Here is a 21,348-nt window from a genome sequence, read left to right as displayed (position 1 = left end):
ACTCAGAGAGAGATAAAGTTGGAGATAAAAAGGATCTACAGTATTGATTTTCTGAAGGTTGGGTGCTGACTTCCATCCAGAGTGATTTGAAGATACAGTGACCCCAATATAGGAATAAAGTTTAGTGTGCAGTAGACTTTGTATTGCAAGTCAATTTTGTGTTGAGCAGCAGTCAAGAAACAATGGCAAACAACTTGGGAGTTTTGCTATTAGGCACAACTTGTCATTTGTGGCTTAGCGCACATTGCCCAGTGTACTGTAGGCATTACGAAAGAGTCTGCAAGGTCTCTTCGACCAGTGCTACACCAACTTTTATGCCTTCTACTTTTCTTCCAGCTAGCTGTTCACCCTTTTATAACTTTTGATTAATTTTCAAATGCAGGGTTTTTCCAAATTGTATATCAGATACGAATGATCTCTTTGGCTGTGTAGATGAGGTATGTGGTTCATATTTGAAAAATCCCTCCATTTTGAACAGCCTCAGTTCTGAGGATATCTGATAGTTAGATTTCTTTTCATTTTTACAGCTGTACGGTTGCTCTCTAAGAAATGTAATAGAAATTTGAATTAGCTTTTAAAAGTTAGTCTGTGTATATGAATTTTAGATTAATAATAGATATTTGGTGTGATAACATGGATGATGTCATCATCTCCTACTCCTATTGACACAAAGGACCTCGGTTAGATTTCCCCAGTCATCTCTGTCTTCTCTCACTTCACGCTTTATAGTCCTCAGCCATTTAGGCCTAGGTCTTCCAACTCTTCTTGTGCCTTGTGAAGCCCAGTTAAAAGTAGGGCTGATGTAAGGTTGTAAAAATACATTGATAGGCTGATGTTTAAGCTGACATATGAAGAGAAAAAGATGAAAACTTGAAACATTTTGGCCTTTACAGTGAAGGTATGACTACAGGTTATTTTGAAAACATTTTATTGTACTCTTTATGTATAACATTGTTAATATTTATAATTTTAAGCAAGGAGGAATTAATACTATGGAAGCTCCCGAACAAATAACTTTTTCTAAAGACAACACAGGTATTTAAAGGCCCCTAAGAGGTCACATAAGGGTGACAATTGCATGTGTACATTTAACTGTTTTTGTCAAGAAGGTTGACATTGGCATAAAAATATAATTTTCAATATTAAACTTAGCCGGTGATCATATAAGCTGTCAGCTCTGCTGCCCGACAGAAAAACCTAAGGACAAAATACGCCAGCGATCGCTATACAGGTAGGGGGTGTACATCAACAGCGCCATCTGTCGAGCAGGTACTCAAGTACTCCAAGTAAACACAGAACCAATTTTCTCTCTGTCATGCCACCGGAAAGACCTACTAAATACGCTGTTGCTTACTTGATTGATTTTCACAGTTTTTGGTGAAGTACTCATTTCTAGTTATTAGCTTTCGCTTTGCAGAGGTTATCTTCAATACTTCCTTGCATTCTTTGATTGAATTTTGGATTATTTGTTGACGACTTGGATAGAATTTGAATTCCCCCTTTGACTAATTCAAGATGTCTGACCCTTCTCAAGTCCCCAAATACAGGAAGTGTAGTGCTAGGGACTGTTCAAGGCGTCTTCCGAAGGCCTCTATCGATCCGCACACCATTTGTTCCAATTGTCGGGGTAAAACCTGTCAATTGGAAGATCGATGTGAGGAATGCGTTGGGCTTTCGGAATTCGATTTTCTCGAATTCCTGAAATATTCACGTAGGCTAGAGAGAGATAGAGTCAGGAGGAGTTCGTCTCGCTCAGTTGATTTTTCCTCTCCCCATGCCCCACAACCTATTCCTTCCCCTGTAGTGGTTACTCCTGATCCCCCTTCTAGCACTCAACAACCTTCGATGGCAGATATGATGCGTGCCATCCAGGCTCTGGGTGAGAGAGTCGAGTCATTGGCGAGTGACCGCAACCAACTCATGGCAGACGTCAGGGAGTTGAAGGGTAAGAATGCAGTGGGAAGTGAAGTGAGTGGTAGTGCTGTGAAAAGTGTTAGTGTTGCGCATGAGGGTGCGTCTGTTCGTGCCTGTCGTCCTCCCAGTCCGGGACCTCTTGCAAGCTCCCAAGCCCAGGGGAGAAGCAATGTCGTACGACCAAAGGGTTCGACAGGCTTTAATCAGCGGACAGACGTTCCCTCCGTGGTTTCGGACGTATGTTGCCAAGATCGCCCCACCCACAAGAAGACGAGAGAGCCTGTTCATTCCTCGTCTGCGGAAGAGGTTTCACGCCAGAAACGATGGACCAAGGTCTCACGGCCTCTCAAACGCAAGGTCCCTTCCGCGCAAGTCCAACGGCCCAGGTATAGCCACTGGGTCAGTTCGGACTCGCTGCAGTCTTCCGATGACTGCACACCTCCTAAGAGAGGCAAAGTGGTACCGCAACAGGCAGTAACACCGTCTGTTGCCGCACCTGCTGCTGTAGACCCTAAGTGGTCTTTGCTTCAGTCTATGCAGACACAGTTAGCATCTTTTATGCAGGAGTATCGTGCGGAGAAGGTTGACGCTGCACCCGTTAGCCTACAACCAACCACGGTTGTGCGTCCAGTAGACGCTGAGGCTACCTTCTCCCGCACTCCAGCTGTGAGAGTCCCGCCACCCATGCGCAGTGTACCCTGCCAGCCGCATGTTGACGTTCACCGACGCACGGAACCCTCCGTTGACGTTCGCGAGTTACCACAACAACAGGAGGGTGGAGTTAAGTTGCTTTGTTTTGACGCTGTGCGTCTACCTCCGCAACCCACCGTGGTTACCGCTACTCGCCCGCAGCAGACTAGACAGTCAGGAGTAGACGCTTTGCGTCCCCGCACAGCTATGGTTGTTGCCAGCTCACAGACTGACCAACAGTTCCATGACGTTGTGTCCAGTGCAGTCACGCATGCACCCGTGCTGCCGGACTCAGCCGACCAGCTTATTCCTACTCCTTTGCCGCTTCCTCCTCAACATTCAGACGATGGACTCTCTGATGATGACGACGCTGCACATCTTGACGACCCGCACACGGACATCGACGAACCCAAGACCACGCCTCCCTCCTTGGACTTTAGGAAAGTGCTTGCACTGTTCAAGGATTTATATCCTGATCAGTTTGTGTCTGCAGCACCACGCTCTCCTCCCTCTGAGTTCGCTTTAGGCACGCAGTCATCCGCACCTGCCTTTACGAAGCTCGTCCTCGCCCGCTCGTCCAAGAGAGCTTTAAGAGTGCTGGGAGATTGGTTGCAGTCCAAAAAGCAACTTGGGAAGACAGCTTTCATGTTTCCCCCTGCCAAGCTGGCTTCCAGATCTAGCGTCTGGTATGCCACGGGAGTAGTATCTCCAGTTGAGATACTACCACTAGCTGAGCTAGGGGGTCCTTTGACTGGCCAGACAGTACCATATTGGATCCTTCTCTCTGGTTACGGTTCTTTCCCTTTGCCTACACAGACACCGAATAGTCTGGCCTATTCTTTACAGATTCTCCTCTGTCCTCATACACCTGACAACACTGAGATTACTAAACAATTCTTCTTCACCCAAGGGGTTAACTACGGCAATGTAATTGTTCAGTGGCTACTTTCCTCTTGGTAAGGGTAGAAGAGACTCTTTAGCTATGGTAAGCAGCTCTTCTAGGAGAAGGACACTCCAAAATCAAACCATTGTTCTCTAGTCTTGGGTAGTGCTATAGCCTCTGTACCATGGCCTTCCACTGTCTTGGGTTAGAGTTCTCTTGCTTGAGGGTACACTCAGGCACACTGTTCTATCTAGTTTCTCTTTCTCTTGTTTTGTTGAAGTTTTTATAGTTTATATAGGAAATATTTATTTTAATGTTACTATTCTTAAAATATTTAATTTTTCCTTGTTTCCTTTCCTCACTGAGCTATTTTCCCTGTTGGGGCCCCTGGGCTTATAGCATCCTGCTTTTCCAACTAGGGTTGTAGCTTAGCATTTAATAATAATAATAATTGGGAGTTCCTGCCTCTGCCCAGGGCAACTTCTCAAGTCTTGTAGACTCTCCCCGCAGGCTGGCCATGAGACGCTCCAAGATTTGTTGGACTCCTTCGGATTTAGACCATCTGATGAAAGGAGTATTCAGAGCGTTCGAAGTTTTTAACTTTTTGGACTGGTGTTTGGGAGCGTTGAGCAGGAAGACCTCCCCTTCTGACAAGGAAACTTCCATGCTCATAATGTCCTGCATGGACAAAGCCATACGGGACGGTTCTAGTGAGCTTGCGGCTTCTTTCGTTTCCGGGGTCCTCAAGAAACGGGAACACCTTTGCTCCTTCTTGTCAGCTGGAGTAACCCCATGTCAAAGATCGGAGCTTATGTTTGCTCCTCTCTCGAAGTGCCTCTTCCCTGAGGAGTTGATCAAGGAGATTGCTGCCTCCTTGATTCAAAAAGACACACATGACCTGGTTGCGTCATCAGCACGCAAAGCCACCCCTTTGCCCTCTGTGCCTAGACCCAGGATGGATACTCCAGCGTCAAGGTTCATTCCGCCCTTTCGTGGCAGAGCCTCCAGCAGAGGAGGTGCTCGTGCCGAAGGTCAACGTGGGAGCAAGAAGAAAGGTTCCAAGTCCTTTAGAGGCAGAGTCTGACTGCCACCTTCTTCAGACAGCAGTGGGAGCCAGGCTCAAGAACTACTGGCAGGCCTGGGAGAACAGGGGCGCAGACGCACAATCTGCGAAGTTACTCAGAGAGGGGTACAAGATTCCATTCTTGCGCAAGCCCCCTCTAGCAACAACTCCCATTGACCTCTCTCCCAGGTACAGAGAGGAGGACAAGAGACTAGCTTTGCAGCAAGAGGTCTCTCTCTTACTACAAAAGGGAGCGGTAGTCAAAGTCCGGGACCATCAATCCCCGGGCTTCTACAACCGTCTCTTCTTAGTCGTGAAGAAGACAGGAGGGTGGAGACCGGTGCTAGACGTCAGTGCTCTGAATGTCTTTGTCACAAAGCAGACGTTCGCCATGTAGACGACAAAGTCGGTTCTAGCATCGGTCAGGAAGGAAGACTGGATGGTCTCTTTAGACCTCAAGGACGCTTACTTTCACGTCCCCATCCACCCAGATTCCCAACCTTTTCTAAGGTTCGTTTACGGGAAGGTTGTATACCAATTTCAAGCCCTGTGCTTTGGCCTAAGCACGGCGCCTCTTGTTTTTACGAAACTGATGAGGAATATTGCCAAATTCCTGCATTTAGCAGACATCAGAGCCTCCCTCTATTTGGACGACTGGCTTCTAAGAGCTTCGTCAAGTCGTCGCTGTCTGGAGAATCTAAAGTGGACTCTGGATCTGACCAAGGAATTGGGTCTCCTGGTTAATATGGAAAAGTCCCAACTCGTCCCATCCCAAACTATAGTGTACCTAGGAATGGAGATTCAGAGTCAAGCTTTTCGGGCTTTTCCGTCGGCCCCCAGAATCAGTCAAGCCCAAGAATGCATCCAGAACATGCTAAAGAAGGACTGATGTTCAGTCAGACAGTGGATGAGTCTGATAGGGACGCTTTCATCACTGGACCAGTTCATTGCGTTAGGGAGACTGCACCTCCGACCCCTTCAATTTCACCTAGCTGTTCACTGGAGAAAGGACAAGACGTTAGAAGCGGTCTCGATCCCTATTTCCGAGAAGATGAAGTCTTCACTGACTTGGTGGAAGGACAACATTCACCTCAGAGAGGGTCTGCCACTGGCTGTTCAGACCCCCAACCACGTTCTCTTCTCGGACGCATCGGACACGGGCTGGGGTGCGACATTAGACGGTTGGGAATGCTCGGGCACGTGGAACGCGGATCAAAGAACGTTACATATCAACTGCAAGGAGCTACTGGCAGTTCATCTGGCCTTGAGAAGCTTCAAGTCCCTCCTTCTAGGCAAGGTGGTGGAGGTGAACTCCGACAACACCACAGCCTTGGCGTACATCTCCAAGCAAGGAGGGACTCATTCGATGACGTTGTACGAGATTGCAAGGGACCTCCTCACCTGGTCAAGAGATCTAAACCTGTCTCTAGTAACGAGGTTCATTCAAGGCAACATGAATGTCATGGCAGACCACCTCAGCCGGAAGGGTCAAATCATCCCAACAGAATGGACCCTTCACAAGAATGTATGCAAGAGACTATGGGCCTTGTGGGGCCAGCCTACCATAGATCTATTTGCAACCTCGATGACCAAGAGGCTCCCAATTTATTGCTCGCCGATCCCGGACCCAGCAGCAGTCCATATAGATGCCTTTCTTCTGGATTGGTCCCATCTAGACCTTTATGCATTCCCCCCGTTCAAGATCGTCAACAGAGTACTGCAGAAGTTCGCCTCTCACGAAGGGACAAGGTTGACGTTGGTTGCTCCCCTCTGGCCCGCGAGAGAATGGTTCACCGAGGTACTGCAATGGCTAGTGGACGTTCCCAGAACACTTCCTCTAAGAGTGGACCTTCTGCGTCAGCCACACGTAAAGAAGGTACACCCAAACCTCCACGCTCTTCGTCTGACTGCCTTCAGACTATCGAAAGACTCGAGAGCTAGAGGCTTTTCGAAGGAGGCAGCCAGAGCGATTGCTAGAGCAAGGAGGACATCCACTCTTAAAGTCTACCAGTCGAAGTGGGAAGTCTTCCGAAGCTGGTGCAAGTCGGTATCAGTATCCTCAACCAGTACCTCTGTAACTCAGATAGCTGACTTCCTTTTATACCTAAGGAAGGAAAGATCTCTTTCAGCTCCCACGATCAAGGGTTACAGAAGCATGTTGGCAGCAGTCTTCCGTCACAGAGGCTTAGATCTTTCCAACAACAAAGATCTACAGGACCTCCTTAAGTCTTTTGAGACCTCGAAGGAGCGTCGTTTGGCCACACCAGGTTGAAATTTAGACGTGGTACTAAGATTCCTTATGTCAGAAAGGTTCGAGCCACTACAATCAGCCTCCTTTAAAGATCTCACTTTGAAGACTCTTTTCCTCGTCTGCTTAGCAACAGCTAAAAGAGTCAGTGAGATACACGCCTTCAGCAGGAACATCGGATTTTCATCTGAAACGGCTACATGTTCCTTACAGCTTGGTTTTTTAGCCAAAAACGAACTTCCTTCTCGTCCTTGGCCTAAATCGTTCGATATTCCAAGCCTTTCTAATTTGGTTGGAAATGAACGAGAAAGAGTCTTATGCCCTGTTAGAGCTCTTAAGTACTATTTGAGACGTACTAAACCTTTACGAGGACAGTCAGAAGCTTTATGGTGCGCTATTAAGAAACCTTCTTTACCTATGTCGAAGAATGCAGTTTCTTATTATATCAGACTTTTGATTCGAGAAGCTCATTCCCATCTGAATGAGGAGGACCATGCTTTGCTGAAGGTAAGGACACATGAAGTTAGAGCTGTCGCAACTTCAGTAGCCTTCAGACAAAACAGATCTCTGCAGAGTATAATGGACGCAACCTATTGGAGAAGCAAGTCAGTGTTCGCGTCATTTTATCTTAAAGATGTCCAGTCTCTTTACGAGAACTGCTACACCCTGGGACCATTCGTAGCAGCGAGTGCAGTAGTGGGTGAGGGCTCAACCACTACATTCCCCTAATCCCATAACCTTTTTAATCTTTCTCTTGAAATGTTTTTTATTGTTGTTTTTGGGTTGTCCGGAAGGCTAAGAAGCCTTTCGCATCCTGGTTGATTTGGCGGGTGGTCAAATTCTTTTCTTGAGAAGCGCCTAGATTAGAGGTTTTGATGAGGTCCTTTAGTATGGGTTGCAACCCTTCATACTTCAGCTCCTAGGAGTCGCTCAGCATCCTATGAGGATCGCGAGGCTCAGTAAGGAAGACGTACTTAAAAAGGCAGAGTAATTGTTCAAGTCGACTTCCTTATCAGGTACTTATTGATTTTATGTTTGTTATTTTGAATAACTGCTAAAATGAAATACAAAATACTTAGCTCTTAAATGTAAACATATAATGCTGGTCTCTACCCACCCCCCTGGGTGTGAATCAGCTTATATGATCACCGGCTAAGTTTAATATTGAAAAATGTTATTTTCATTAGTAAAATAAATTTTTGAATATACTTACCCGGTGATCATATATTAAAGGACCCTCCCTTCCTCCCCAATAGAGACCCAGTTGACCGAGGAGAAAATTGGTTCTGTGTTTACTTGGAGTACTTGAGTACCTGCTCGACAGATGGCGCTGTTGATGTACACCCCCTACCTGTATAGCGATCGCTGGCGTATTTTGTCCTTAGGTTTTACTGTCGGGCAGCAGAGCTGACAGCTTATATGATCACCGGGTAAGTATATTCAAAAATTTATTTTACTAATGAAAATAGCATAATATAATAATAAAATTATAATACAGTTGAAATTAGCTTGTTACTTCAACGGCTTTTTAACGTGGAGTCCGATAGAGGTTGCAGTGTTGGACAAAAATCTAGATAAGGCCAACTTCTTTATTTGTATGTGCGTTGGTTGCTGCACGTGCATTATAATAAAATAAACCGTGATAGTATTGAAGTACACACAGTGCATTTGTATTTGAGGAAATTTTGTATCTGTGAAGGGCTTGGAGCCTTAACTTTGGCGGAAAATGTGTCAGTTGTAATGTTTAATTGTTTTTAGCTCGACCTTCAATTGTGTTGATTTTCATGTACTGTACAGTTTAGAAGTTTGCTCTAAGGTCTCTTTTAGTATTGAAAAAAAAAATTAATTCATAATTTATGTATGTATAATATCCTAAAATATTCTCTTTCAGGAAACACTGATACGGAATGCTGTTTACCCAGTTATACGCCTCTTGTCATCTACGAAAGTTAATTTTCCTCATGGTGGAGCTGCACGAGGAGTTTTAGCTTGTCGAGTCATTGACTGCCTCTTCATTATGGCCTTGCGAGTTGGAAGAGAAATGAGTAAAAGCATTCTTATGCCAACCATCACAAGATTTATGACTGCATTTGATAAATGTCACAGTAATTCATCAACTCAAGCAGGGGCTTCTCCAAGGTATGTACTAATTCATCAACTCAATTAGGTTTTTCAGCAAAAGTATGTACTAATTCATCAATTCAGTTGGTATTTACTGTATGTTAATATCTTTTTCTTCAAAATAGTGGGCTCTAGATATTTGTAAGAATTAGGGACATGGATATCAAAAATTGTTTAGGATTTCAGTAAACAAATAAAATGGAAATTGTGTGTGCTAAGTTTGGAACAAGATCTACATAATTGAAATAGTTTATAGGTACTGTAACACTGCTGCTGCCTTCAGTCTCAGACTATTCATCAGTTAACTGAGGTGGGTTCCCCTTACATCTGGTTTGTTCTCTACTTGTGTCGAGTATAGAATATCTTTCAAAAGCAGTTAATTAATCAAATTGAATATTCAAGTTGTAGGATGAAGACTAAAAGAGAGAGGTCTAAAAAAACTGAAGCACCAAGTGCAGTAAACATTTTACATCTAGCCTTCTAAAAAAATCTGTCAAGAAAATTAACGAGGATACAATGGTGTTCTATGTTTGTGTGTCTTTAATATTCTTATATTGTAGAGAGAATATGCAGAGAATTGTTAGTAGTGGTGCAGATGTAGACGCATCCTATATTAATTGAAAGGCATCGGGAATAGAATGGGGAGTGACAGATGTTTTCAGATGATAAAGTGTAGAATTGTGGTAGCAGAGAAACAATACGTAGACACTAAAAGTGTTCAAAATAATTCTAAGAGGATAAATCTTCAAGTGAATATGAGCAAAGTAGTGGGGTGAGTTTAGTGCATTCATGGAAAGTGAAGCAATGAATGTTATTTTAGATGGTGAGAGTTATGGATTCTTAATTTATTTTATACTGGTAAATTTGGAAATTGATTGAAAGAAAATGGTAAAGTGGATAGGATAGTCACAGAATGGATGAATTGATGACGATAGCTAGGTCTTTGCAATAGAGTTGAAATAGATGAGGAGTGTATCAGGAGGTTTGTGTCGAATTTGTTGGAAGGATTGTCGGGCCAACTCTCCTTTGTTGATTATCAAGTTTGATTTTGACGAAGATTGATCAGAAAAGGAAACTTATAGACCGAATGTATTCGAAGTATTTGTAGAAAAAAAATGTTGAAAGAATGGAATATGTAGATAATTAACACGGTCCTCATTAAGACTATTTCATTTTATACTTCATTAAAATCTTTACATACATTTACTTCCCTTTGCCTGGCAAAGTACAGTATACCTAAAAAAGTGTATGGGTATCTTGCAGGCCTTTGGTTCTGTATGGTTACATGCGTTGCATGAAATTATATTAGTTTAAATACAATATTTCAGCTGTTATAAATCCAATGCAAGCATTTCAAAATTTTAAACAAGTTTAACATTTTGTGAAGCAACCAATATGCTGTACTGTGGTTACTTTACTATGGTTTAACAGTTCTGTACTGTTTGCTGATTATGAAGGAACTATGGATATGTCTACTATCAATAAGATCTTGATATTTCAGAAGTTATTTGAATCTCAAATGATTATCCTGTTTTATGGATCCCTTCTTCATTAGTTAAATGGAATAAGACTACCTGTATTTTTTTCATGCAGGTCACTTGAAGCAGAAGAAGTTCTTGGGTGTAGTGCTGAAGATGGATCTTCTGTTGCAAGTCTTCAGGCCTCACCATCAAGCGTGGATTCAGTCAAAGCAAAGGTATATTTTTACTTTTACGAGTGAAAACCCTCGTCATTTCAATGGTGTAAGTTCTTGGCGCACTTTTTTTCCGACTAAATATAGTACAGTAGAAGAAAAACTGCTTGGCATGGCAAAAATGTATGGTTGCACTATGCTTCCTCCCACAAATGAACGGGGCGATGCTAGCATCACGCCATCCCTTCACTTTTGGTAGCTGTAGCAATGAGATGTCTGTATACTTTATTCTGAAATTGTGACTTTTTCAAATGAGTGGTAAACCAGTGGTTATGAGAATTTGATCCCCCTTTTTTTGTATAAGCAAGGGAAAAGGCATGAAGGAAATCCATTTGTGTGGTTTACAAAATGTCATCCTCCCAGTGGAAAAGATATGCAGCTAAGGAGAAGGCTGGAAGGATTTGTCCTCCAGCCTTTATATATGTATATTAAATTTAATGAATGTGATATACATTTATTTTTATTTCATATAGCTTTTCTCCTCAAAGAGAAAAGAAGCAAAACAATTCTTTGCTAGCAGTGATCTGAATGTCTCCGATTCCATGTCATCGCATAGATACAAATACCGTGTGTGCTAAGCTTGTGGGATCAGCTATTTATTTCAGATATAAGAGATCAGGGAGACTTCTCCTCTACCCAGAAATTTTTGCCTGTCCACATGCTACACAATAGTGTATGCCAAAGAGTACGCAATGTAAATTTTAATGCTGTGTAATAGATCTTTTCCTTACAGGTACAATTTCTGTAAGAGGAAATTAGTGAAAACTTATTCACCCAAAAAATCCCCAACCCTTCCTGTTACCCCATATGGTTTCACAGTTTTATCCTCTCCTAAGAGAGAAGTGTTGTCTTGCAGAAAAGAAAGATTTTTTTTTACAAAACAGTTTACAGTACAGTATGTATTATCAACTTTACTATAGTGCTAGAGTATTGCTGTGTCTCCAGTTCCACAAACAATCTCCATGTATATTTTCCCACAAGGTTTCGTAAAAGAGTGCGCTAGAAAATTCACAGGAACGTGCCATGCGTCCCAATATACGCACGCCACTTTCACGCGCCGCCATTGCTGTGCATCCCCTCGTTGCCATACCAGCTGTACACACAGACAGCATTACATATTCTTATGTAAAATGTTCGTTCAACATTATGCTACTCTCTGCAACACATCCAAGTACTAGTTGTACAGAAAACTTTTGATTTCAGGTAAAGCCATAAGAATATAACAATGAATCTTCATTTTTACAGGTTAGACCATTACATTAATACAGTATAATAAAGACCACAATTCATGACACTTTTAAGAGCATCTTCATCTTCGGGAGAAACATCTACTGGGATCCCTCCCAAAGCACATGATATACGTGGTATTGCGGAAACTATAGTTTTCCACAAGACACTTAATACTAAAGACAGGCTTCCTTTTAGATCTAGCCTCATCAAATAGAGCGTGCAAGCTACATGGCATATCTTATCTTGTTTCACACTACAAGGGGTGGAAAGAGCTGTCATTTATTTTCATACCAGAATTTGTTGCTAAGATCCAAAATTCTGATATTAATTATACAATACCAGATTTGACTCCATTACAATATCGACATTAAAGGAGGTAGCTGATGATCGGGACTGTTTGTTACTTTGTCCTATAAGAGCAGTGCTCTATATTAAGAGCACTGCTCCGTGCTGCCTGTCCTTCCCTTTCTTGTTTGTTAGCACAAGTTGAAAAAAGAAGGGAGTGTCCAAGAACACAATCCCATTTTGGTTACAAGTAGTGATTATGAGAGCTTATATCTTTAGGAGAAGTATTAACTGAAGGCCCAACCTTAGCATTATGCAATAACTACTCAGTAGACACAGACAGGAAGACTATTATGAGAGCTTTCAAACCCTCAGGCAAAGTGTCTGGCTGGGTCCCTCCCAGGACTCACAACACTCATGGGCTTGCCACAACCATAGCTTCCCACACGGCCCAAAATTTACCTTTTAGTGACAACCAATTTGACTCTCTCCAATTTATCACTCGAGGAGGTGACTGATGACTTGGAGTATATACTACTATGCCCTATTAGGGCACTCTGTCCTTATTTGATAAAGACTATACTTTGTCGTCCCAGTGTCTTCAACCTATTTGTCAATTCCAGATGAGAGAAGAGAGTAAACAAAAATACAATTTCTCTGACTTCTAGAGCTCATTATGAGGTCAACAAACTTTTTGGAGAAGAGTCTACCGGAACCTTTCCCAGGGCTCATGATATCTGTGGTCTTGCATGCAAACATTGCTTTCCACAATAACCTTCCAGTATTTAGGTACTTGAAGCAGAAACTAGGAAGAGGAAGACTACCTTCCCTGCTAGCTATTTGAAAAATCGTGTCTACAAGACACTAGTCACCTGCTCTCTAGGCCCTGTATTGGTTGCCCAATAGTTGGTGTAGAAACTATGGTTCTCCAGCACATTTATCTTAGTGTCCACTCATCAAATACATATTAATACCTGATGTGGGAACTGCATGTAACTCCCCAACAGTTGGTATAGAAACTATTCTTCTGCAGTACAGGTAACCCAGTGTCAGCTCATCAGTTACTTATTAATAACTGAAGTGGGAGCCAAATGTAAGTGGCCTTTGACACTATCTCAACTCAAGTGTCTGTGGGAGTATCAGCACTGATAGACATTCAAGCAGGTGAGCACACCACTGAATTGTGCATTGTAAAATTTAGCTACGATTTATAATACATATGATTGCCTGTTTCAAAACATATTGCTTTCATTGTCAGGAAGGGATATTGTCACTCATTTCCATGTCACTTACCACAGCTGGGCATGACCTTTTTGGGCCAGGGTTAAACTGACACCCTTTGTTTGGGACTACCTTCTACCTAAGGAAAACTTCCCATGAAAATGATGAGGGTTTGTAATTGCATTGGAACAAACTACAAATTTTGAAAAATAGTTTGTAATTTTTGTAGCTATACAAACCGGAGTCATTTTGTTTATATTGCCCGCTTCTCCCACCCCACAAGTTCCGACCAAAAGACAAAATGACGACGTGACTCCAGCTAGTGCTCGGGTGGAAGCCATGCCCACCAGCTTTTCTCTTATATGGTTGAAACAAAAGTGCACCAAGAGGTTACTCCATTATAATGACTCAGGTTTGTATAGCTTGGAAAAATACAAATTGTTTTTTAGATTTGTAGTATTTTGAAGTTTTTTTAATAGTACTTTTATTTGTAAATAGTTACATAAAGCGTAATGTTTAACACTATCACTTTAATGGCTCATTCTAATGATAGCAAATTCAAACATTTTATGTGGAAATATGTTTTATGATATAGAATACAGCATAAAAGAAGTGTGATGCAAGTACAGTAGATCTCCAACTTTGAATTGTAACTAAGCTCGTAAAAACTGACCTCAAAAGTATTGTCTAGTAAAAGGAAAAAGAGACGTTGATATTGATGAATCATAACATGAAATTATGGTAAAATATGTACAGTAAATGCTACTGTACTGAGTTTTAGATAAATACTAAACAACTAAATAGAGACATTAACAAGTACCTTTCAGGAAGTTGAGAACTTAATGCACTGCAGCCTTTCCCCTATTTACCACCATCCGTATACACAACAGAAAAAATGAAATTTCGATAACAACATTCTTTATTTCTGTTCTCAAGATAATTGTATTGCTTCTCTGAAAGCTCAGTTTTATCGACAGTTATCCCTAAAATCCCTCATCAGAGTAGGGCACTTCCTGTGTGTTCTTTAACCTCATCTTCTTGTTCTGATAGGAGTATCAGAGACATTACTTACTGGTCTCCCCGTTTGTTTACATTTTATTTTGTATGTAAACTGCTATGCACTTAGCATTCAAGGGACTCATTTCGGCAATAGAGTTACTAGCGCATACATTTGCACTGCTAGAGTTAACCTGTGATGAGCTAGTGGCCAAATTTGTAAGTGAATGATATGCACTGCCATCTGAAACATGATGCAACTAATCATCTTTTGTTGAAACTTTTAACAGATTTATTTAGAATAGATACATTCATTTGTAAGGGAGTCTTACGACAGGCCATTCCATGCACATATGAAATACTCAGTGAGTTGCAGAATATTAGGATCCAGGCTACCTACTCAGTCTTTGGCTCCCAAATCTAGATGTCTAAAAGAGTGGCTAGGATTGCGGGCAAGTGAAGGTTTCGTAGTAGAAAGATCCAAAGTAAATAAAGAACTCGAGGTTTTAAGAGAGGATCTCGATTCTGTGATGTACTCTGCACTATCAAAACTCTTACTGAATGGAGTACTAGAACTGCTAGACACAACTTGAGCAGTTAGGTTAGGGTTTGAATTAGGACTGGCTATTTCAGAATTACTGCCTTTAACCATAGACTCACTAAAAATCATAGCCTTTACAGGAGATGCTAAAGAAGTTAAGAGCTTTTGAAGCTCATTACCAAGAAAACTAGACTCGCTAAGTGCTGTTATGAAGTTCAATACTGTACGGTTGTTTGATTATTGGCGTCATCCCCCTAGTCAACTAGCCTATTCTTCTTATGATTTCCCTCCAATGAAAAGGCAAGTTTCCATTTATGCTTTGATCTTTTGATATGGTCAGCAACCGCAGAAACATATACATTTCCACGATAGGAACAATAAGGCTGCAATCACAATTCTGTTTCCAAAATGTTACACAAAATGAGTGCGGATTATGATTGCCCAGAAACAGTTCCTTTGAACAATCGATGCAGTAATTACAAGCAAATGCAGGAAAAGACATCTCTTGAAATACTAAAAACCTAAATGATCTGGAGGACGGGGTCTACCGTTTAACTCAAAAGTGAATCTTGAGACTGAAGCAAAAGCTATCATGGCTGGGCCAAGCCATTGGTTTATTTGATTTAAATGTTAGATTGTCTTATTCCTTTACTAGAGTCTTAAGTCCATTTGATGGAAAGAAAACAGGAAATTCTTTAGTCTTGAGGGTAAACATTGATATAACTAAGCTTTCAGAGGGAAGCAATAGGAAAATCATGCGAGTATAGAAATCATTAAAAACATTTAGTATGGTACTGAAATCTCAAGTAATCTCAAACTTACTTTCAGGTTACACAACCTGTTCTTTAAAATGAAACTCACCCAGTGAGTGAGAAGTCGAGTCAGACTAAATTTTCATCTTTAAATGAGCACTTTTATTATTATGAATAAGCTGTTCTACTTGATATTTTTTTCTAGAATCCTGAAATACATTGCACTGAAAATTGGCAATAGTATGCATCTGTTTAGTAGTCAGCAGAGAATTTCTTTTGAAAAAAAAAAGGAAAAAAATCAGAACTGATTTAAGTAAAATCTGTTTAGATATTACTGGATATTTCTTAGAATATAACAATCTTGTAAAGGCAAAATACCAACCCATAGAGATTACTCTTTCAAATTACACATGAATTATTCCTCTGAAAATTGTCAATTTCAACTGCGTCCTATTGTTAAATTTCTTAGTTAATTTTTCATTGTCTTACACTGTACTGTACTTCAGTTCAACCGTAATACTGTACTGATTGTTGAATGTAGAGATGCAAAATTTCTATACTTACACCTGTTCTAAGTATTGTGATCATAATTTTGTACACATCTAATATCTTTGCACCTGATTACTTTTACTATGTAATATACGTACAGTATATCTCATTCTTATCTTATTTCTTTATGATACTTTTGTGATACAAATGTCTTGTATAAAAAAACAATAGTAGAGTATTATATATGAGTAGATAACTCTTGTTTGAGGAATATGCACAAAGTATCTTTCTTCATTTTAAGTAGTTTTGTAAATGTACAATGAGTATTTTATCATCATGGTTAAACTTTTCAGGCAATTGAAGAACTGAAACAGGTATTTACACCAGAATTAGCATACATGTCGTACGTCCCTTTGTGTAGATTTCTTGGAGCTTCTTACATGGAGGCAACTCTTCCCAACCATGATTTATTGAGATCCCTATGTCTTCAACATGATGAGAACAATCAAGCCGATCACGCAGCAGGTATGTGTTTTTTCTGTTGAAAATAGAATTTGAGAAGTTTGTAAAAGGATTGGCACATAATTGATTACAATAAAAATGTTACAAAAAAAAATTAATTAATGTATTGTACTGTATGGATTTTGAAAAATTCTTGGATTTTTTAGTATTATTCAAAAGTCTCAGCGGGCAGTCTTCAATTTCTAATATGTAGTCAAAGACTTGAGATAACCAGTAAGATGAATTGACTATAAAAGACTAAATTGCAGAGGAGCTGGGAAGAAAAAGAAAAAGAGTACAGTACTTGAATTATTCCCCTGCAGAAAGTTAGGGTTAGTGATTAAAAAGAAAAAAATAAAATACTCATTTAAGAAATCCCAGAAATACTTGAATAGGGTAGTACTTACAAAGCTAACTGCTACCACTGGAAAAAACACCTATTGTGGCTAGTAATGTAAGCCAGTGAAAATTTGCTTAAGGTAATCATTTGAAACAAATAAACCATAAGCTTAATCTTGTTTATTACAAGTGGGCTAAAGCACTTTTAAAGAAATTATGTTAGTACTGTAGAATGAAGTACAGTATGAAAATAAAATAATAAAATGACATTGCTAACTGAAAATGATTGAGAGAACTGTTATCTGTTGCTGAGCTAAAAGGCACATCAAAAGGGAATGAGTGAACTAATGAATGCATGTCAAGACTGAAGGGGATACTCCATCGTACCAGAATGGTTTTCTATTTGTTCTTTCTTTTGGAATTGGAGTGTCAAAGGATTAGCAAAAATGTACAAGCAGGCTAATAAGGCAATGGGTTTGTAGCAGATTACATGCTTAGATAAAAGAGGAATAAGACAACATGGATAAAACTTTTAGACATTTTCTTGGGGAGAGCCAAGGAACTAAAATAAATAAAGATTATCTATAGCAGAAACAATGCTAATTTGGGCAGTGAAGACAGTAGAGTATAATACTGTACTTTATTCTTTATATGGAGAATAACTTAAGGCTATTAAAATTAAAGGGAATGAAAGGTCTTACTTTGAAGAACTGTTAAAAAGAATGACAAGCCTACCAAATGTAATAATAATACAGTCACAATCAACTGGAGTAAAATATAGGAAATAATACCAGTCGAACTTGAAGGGCTTATAGAAAAAAATAATATAGATTGTGAAATGATAATTATTGACTGATGTCATTCCAAATGAAAATTTTGTGTAAAATGCCAAGAAAGATGAGGTTGGAGAATTAATGTAACTTAAAATGTGAGGGGTGAGGTAACTTTCATTTTGGCATCAGCGAAGTACTTCTTTAGGAGATTTGTATTATCATCAAGCCATTGCCTGATTGAACATGACCGTAAGAATAACATTAGCAAAGTGCTTCTTAGGCTTTCATCAATGTATTATTAGTCAAAAATGATCAGGAATATGTGAATTTGCTAATGGATTGAGTAATATCTAATTTTGTATAGATTATAATAGAAATTTTAGTATTCTATTTGGCTTAAATTTTTTCTAAACGTTTAAAATCTTTGTATATCTTTAACTCTAAAATGGTGATTGGGTCATATAGTAATAATGCAGAATTATAATGCTATAGAGTGAGTAATAGTTCAATAGATTAATTTTGTGTGAAGTATGATGAGACATTTTGACAGTGCTGACAGATGATGGCCTTGCAATGAGCAACTCATCTAATACTGCTGATGACACTGGTGGAAGGCGCTCAAGTACAAAAGGCCCCAATGTGGCAATGACTGGAAACAGGATAGATATTAAGGTAAAGTATATGTTTACAATCTATTGCCTATTTTGTCTTTCCCAAAAATTTTATTTTTATTTTATGATATTGCCATCTAGAAGCAAGCCAATTTCTATTATTTAGTGCATAAATTTCTAGTATGGCTGCCTTTGGTTTTAGTTAGATTGGGATTTGGAAAAAATATTTAAATGGTTTTAGATTCCAGAAAATATAACTTTAGTGATATAAGAATGTTTCATTAGCACTACCTTTATCACAGTCTGTGATTAAGAATATTTGTTTTGGGAATGAAAAAGTCGCCTGGTTCCAACTAAAAAGATATAATACAGTATTTGGGAGTGATAACTGGTAGTTCCTCTTTTTTTAGTTTTTTTCTGCTTGAAAGAGGTTTCTATTGTTGAAAAAGTTTTAAAACAAAAGGCTGAGGTCTATGTCAGTTCTGATGTGGAGGAGACTTTTAGGGACCAAAATTAATCTGGAAACAATCTATTCCAGTAATGAAGAACCAACTTCAACTGCTAAGTTGGTGGGGCAATCACTCCCTACTCACAGATACTTCACAAGAAGGATGGAGAATACAGTAACTCTAGATCTTGTACATCTGTCAGGGAAATGGACACTGCTGGAATAACTCTTCATACCAGTTGTCTGGAACTACTACATATTGATTGCCTGGAATTTCTTTATATCAGTTACCTAGAACTTCTAGCACTATTCAAAGCATTTCAGGATTAGGATTACAGGGTAGTAGGAAAAACTTGGATGGTGCTTTCAGATAATACATCAGCATTGGTCTACATCCAGAATCAAGAGGGACAAGATTACTTTCTCTGTACTTGATAGCAAAGGTTCTCATGACTTGGACAAATTTGCTAAGAATAATCCTTCTTTCTTGATCTATTCTGTGAAAACTGACCATTTAGCAGATCGGTTAAGCAAAAAAAAAAGGTTCTTCCAAATGAATGGTCTCTACATCCATCAGTGTGTCTAGAAATTTGGAATGCATAGTTCAATCCAACGAAAACACATTTGCAACGTCACTGAGCAGACAGAAACAGGTGTGTTTTTTCACCAGTTTCAGATGCCCTAGCATGGAAGGTAGATGCCATGTTACAAGACTGGTCGAATCTGGACCTGTATGCCTTTCCACCATTCGCCATGATTCGTCAGGTGATGCACAAGCGATTATATGAGCATTTACCCTTAAAACTAGAAAATTTCATGTTTTCTTTCCTTTCAATAGACTTGCACCTCTTGTATAGAAATGAGACATTCTAGTAGCTAATGGTAATAGCAGGGAAGCAACAATTCTTTGTCTTTTCTTTCAGTCTCTAAGTCAAAACTATTTCCTATCCTCTTTACATCAGTAGAGAAGAAGATGGGTGTGTATATGAACATCAGGTGAGTATAGACAAAGATTTTGTTGTTAAAATTACACTTATTTATATGAACCTTCCCTGATAGTCATATTGCAGACTCCCCCGCACCGATGGAAGTGGGTCATCAGTGTGAAAAGAGGTAGATCATTTATAGTTTTCAAATACTGCAAATAATTAATACGTTTGACTCGCCTGTCATTTAGTTCTTGATAACAAACCTTTTCAAATTTATGTTTAAAACTCAAAAACTTTAGATTTTTTTTCCTTAATTGTACCATAACACTTAATCACTTATTTATATAAACCCAAACACAATACTGTATAACTAAAACTTAGAATTTTTGAAAAATTAGTTAATCCCAAAAATTATATTAGATCACATCACCAGCAGCCACTGTAGCATGTAAAGCCTAGCAGTTTTGGTAAGCAAACCACAATTCTTGAAGATAATGTTGAGCGAATACTGACTTGGTATGCCTTGAGCTACTACTAAAATCCTTTCCAAAGAAAGATTTCTGTAAATATTAAGAGATGTAGCTGCACTTCTGATATCATGAACCCTAACTTTCAGATCTTTCATGAGACTTTAAGCTTTCTTAGTCAACTTTTAACAAGAAAAGACATTGCCTCTATGCATAGTGAGTAATTTGGAATTCTAATCCCAAAAGCAAATGAGTAATGATACCTCTGATGACCTTAAGTCATATTCAAATGATACTTAACAGCTCTTAACAAACATAGAAATATGATTTCCAATGTATTGCTAACCTCCTTTTCCAAAGGGGGTATGTGAAAGAATTGTGAAAAACCTTTAGTCATAAAATAATTCTTAGCTCTGAAAGTATGTAAAAGAGATAAGATAATTTTATAGTCCTCAAAATCTACATTAAAAGATAGTACTGTACTCAGTTCACTTACGCATTTAGCTGATGCCAATGTCAACAGAAAAGTGTTTTAGCTGTGAAATTTCTAATCAAAAGATTTTCCAAATGCTCAAACCACAAACCTTTCAATTATCATATTTTTAAGTCTAAATTAAAAAGTAGACCAGGATAATGGAGGTCTTTTGATATTTATATGACCAAAACACAACTGCTATAATACCTGAAATGGATAAATCTAATCTTAAATGCTTGATTACAGAATTGAGTATTGATCTACTGTTTCTACGTCAATAAGATTAGGATCCAGGCTTCCAACTCAGTCTTTTGTCTTCAATCAAGTGATCTAAAAGAGTGGCTAGGATTGGAGAAAGGTGTGGGTTTTTCAGTAGAAGGGTTTAAAGTTATTAAGAATTCAAGACTCTATGGGAGGATCTCAAATATGGGATGTGCTATGCACCATCTTATCATAACCCTTACTGAATGGTGCACTAGAACTTTTAGACAACTCGAGTGGTTATGTTAGTTTTCAAAACAGGTGAGGTTAGTTCATGAATACTATAGTCAACTAAAGACTTACTGGCCCTCTTAGATTTTACAAAAGAAGCTACAGAAGTTAAGAACTTTTGAAGTTCATCACTATCAAAGCTACACTTGTTAGGGACAGGAGTGAAGTTTATATCTGGAGTCGCATT

General features: G+C 39.4%; 1 protein-coding gene across 2 annotated transcripts in view; it reads left to right on the top strand.

Moving 5' to 3' along the window:
• Wdr81 (WD repeat domain 81) overlaps window positions 1–21,348 on the top strand; it is a 123,808-nt gene that overhangs the window by 71,248 nt on the left and 31,212 nt on the right. The window contains exons 18-21 of one of the 2 annotated variants that reach the window (XM_068367309.1): window positions 8,690–8,937; window positions 10,513–10,615; window positions 16,480–16,651; window positions 18,299–18,411. In XM_068367309.1, the coding sequence (XP_068223410.1) occupies window positions 8,690–8,937; window positions 10,513–10,615; window positions 16,480–16,651; window positions 18,299–18,411 (636 nt within the window). Of the gene's footprint in view, window positions 1–8,689; window positions 8,938–10,512; window positions 10,616–16,479; window positions 16,652–18,289; window positions 18,412–21,348 lie in introns of both variants that reach the window. The other variant, XM_068367308.1, reaches the window with a different exon arrangement.

This window comes from Palaemon carinicauda, chromosome 45 (assembly GCF_036898095.1).
Source record: "Palaemon carinicauda isolate YSFRI2023 chromosome 45, ASM3689809v2, whole genome shotgun sequence".
NCBI lineage: Eukaryota > Metazoa > Arthropoda > Malacostraca > Decapoda > Palaemonidae > Palaemon > Palaemon carinicauda.
Note: the sequence above shows the minus strand (reverse complement) of the source record. Positions and strands in the feature narration are given on the sequence as shown.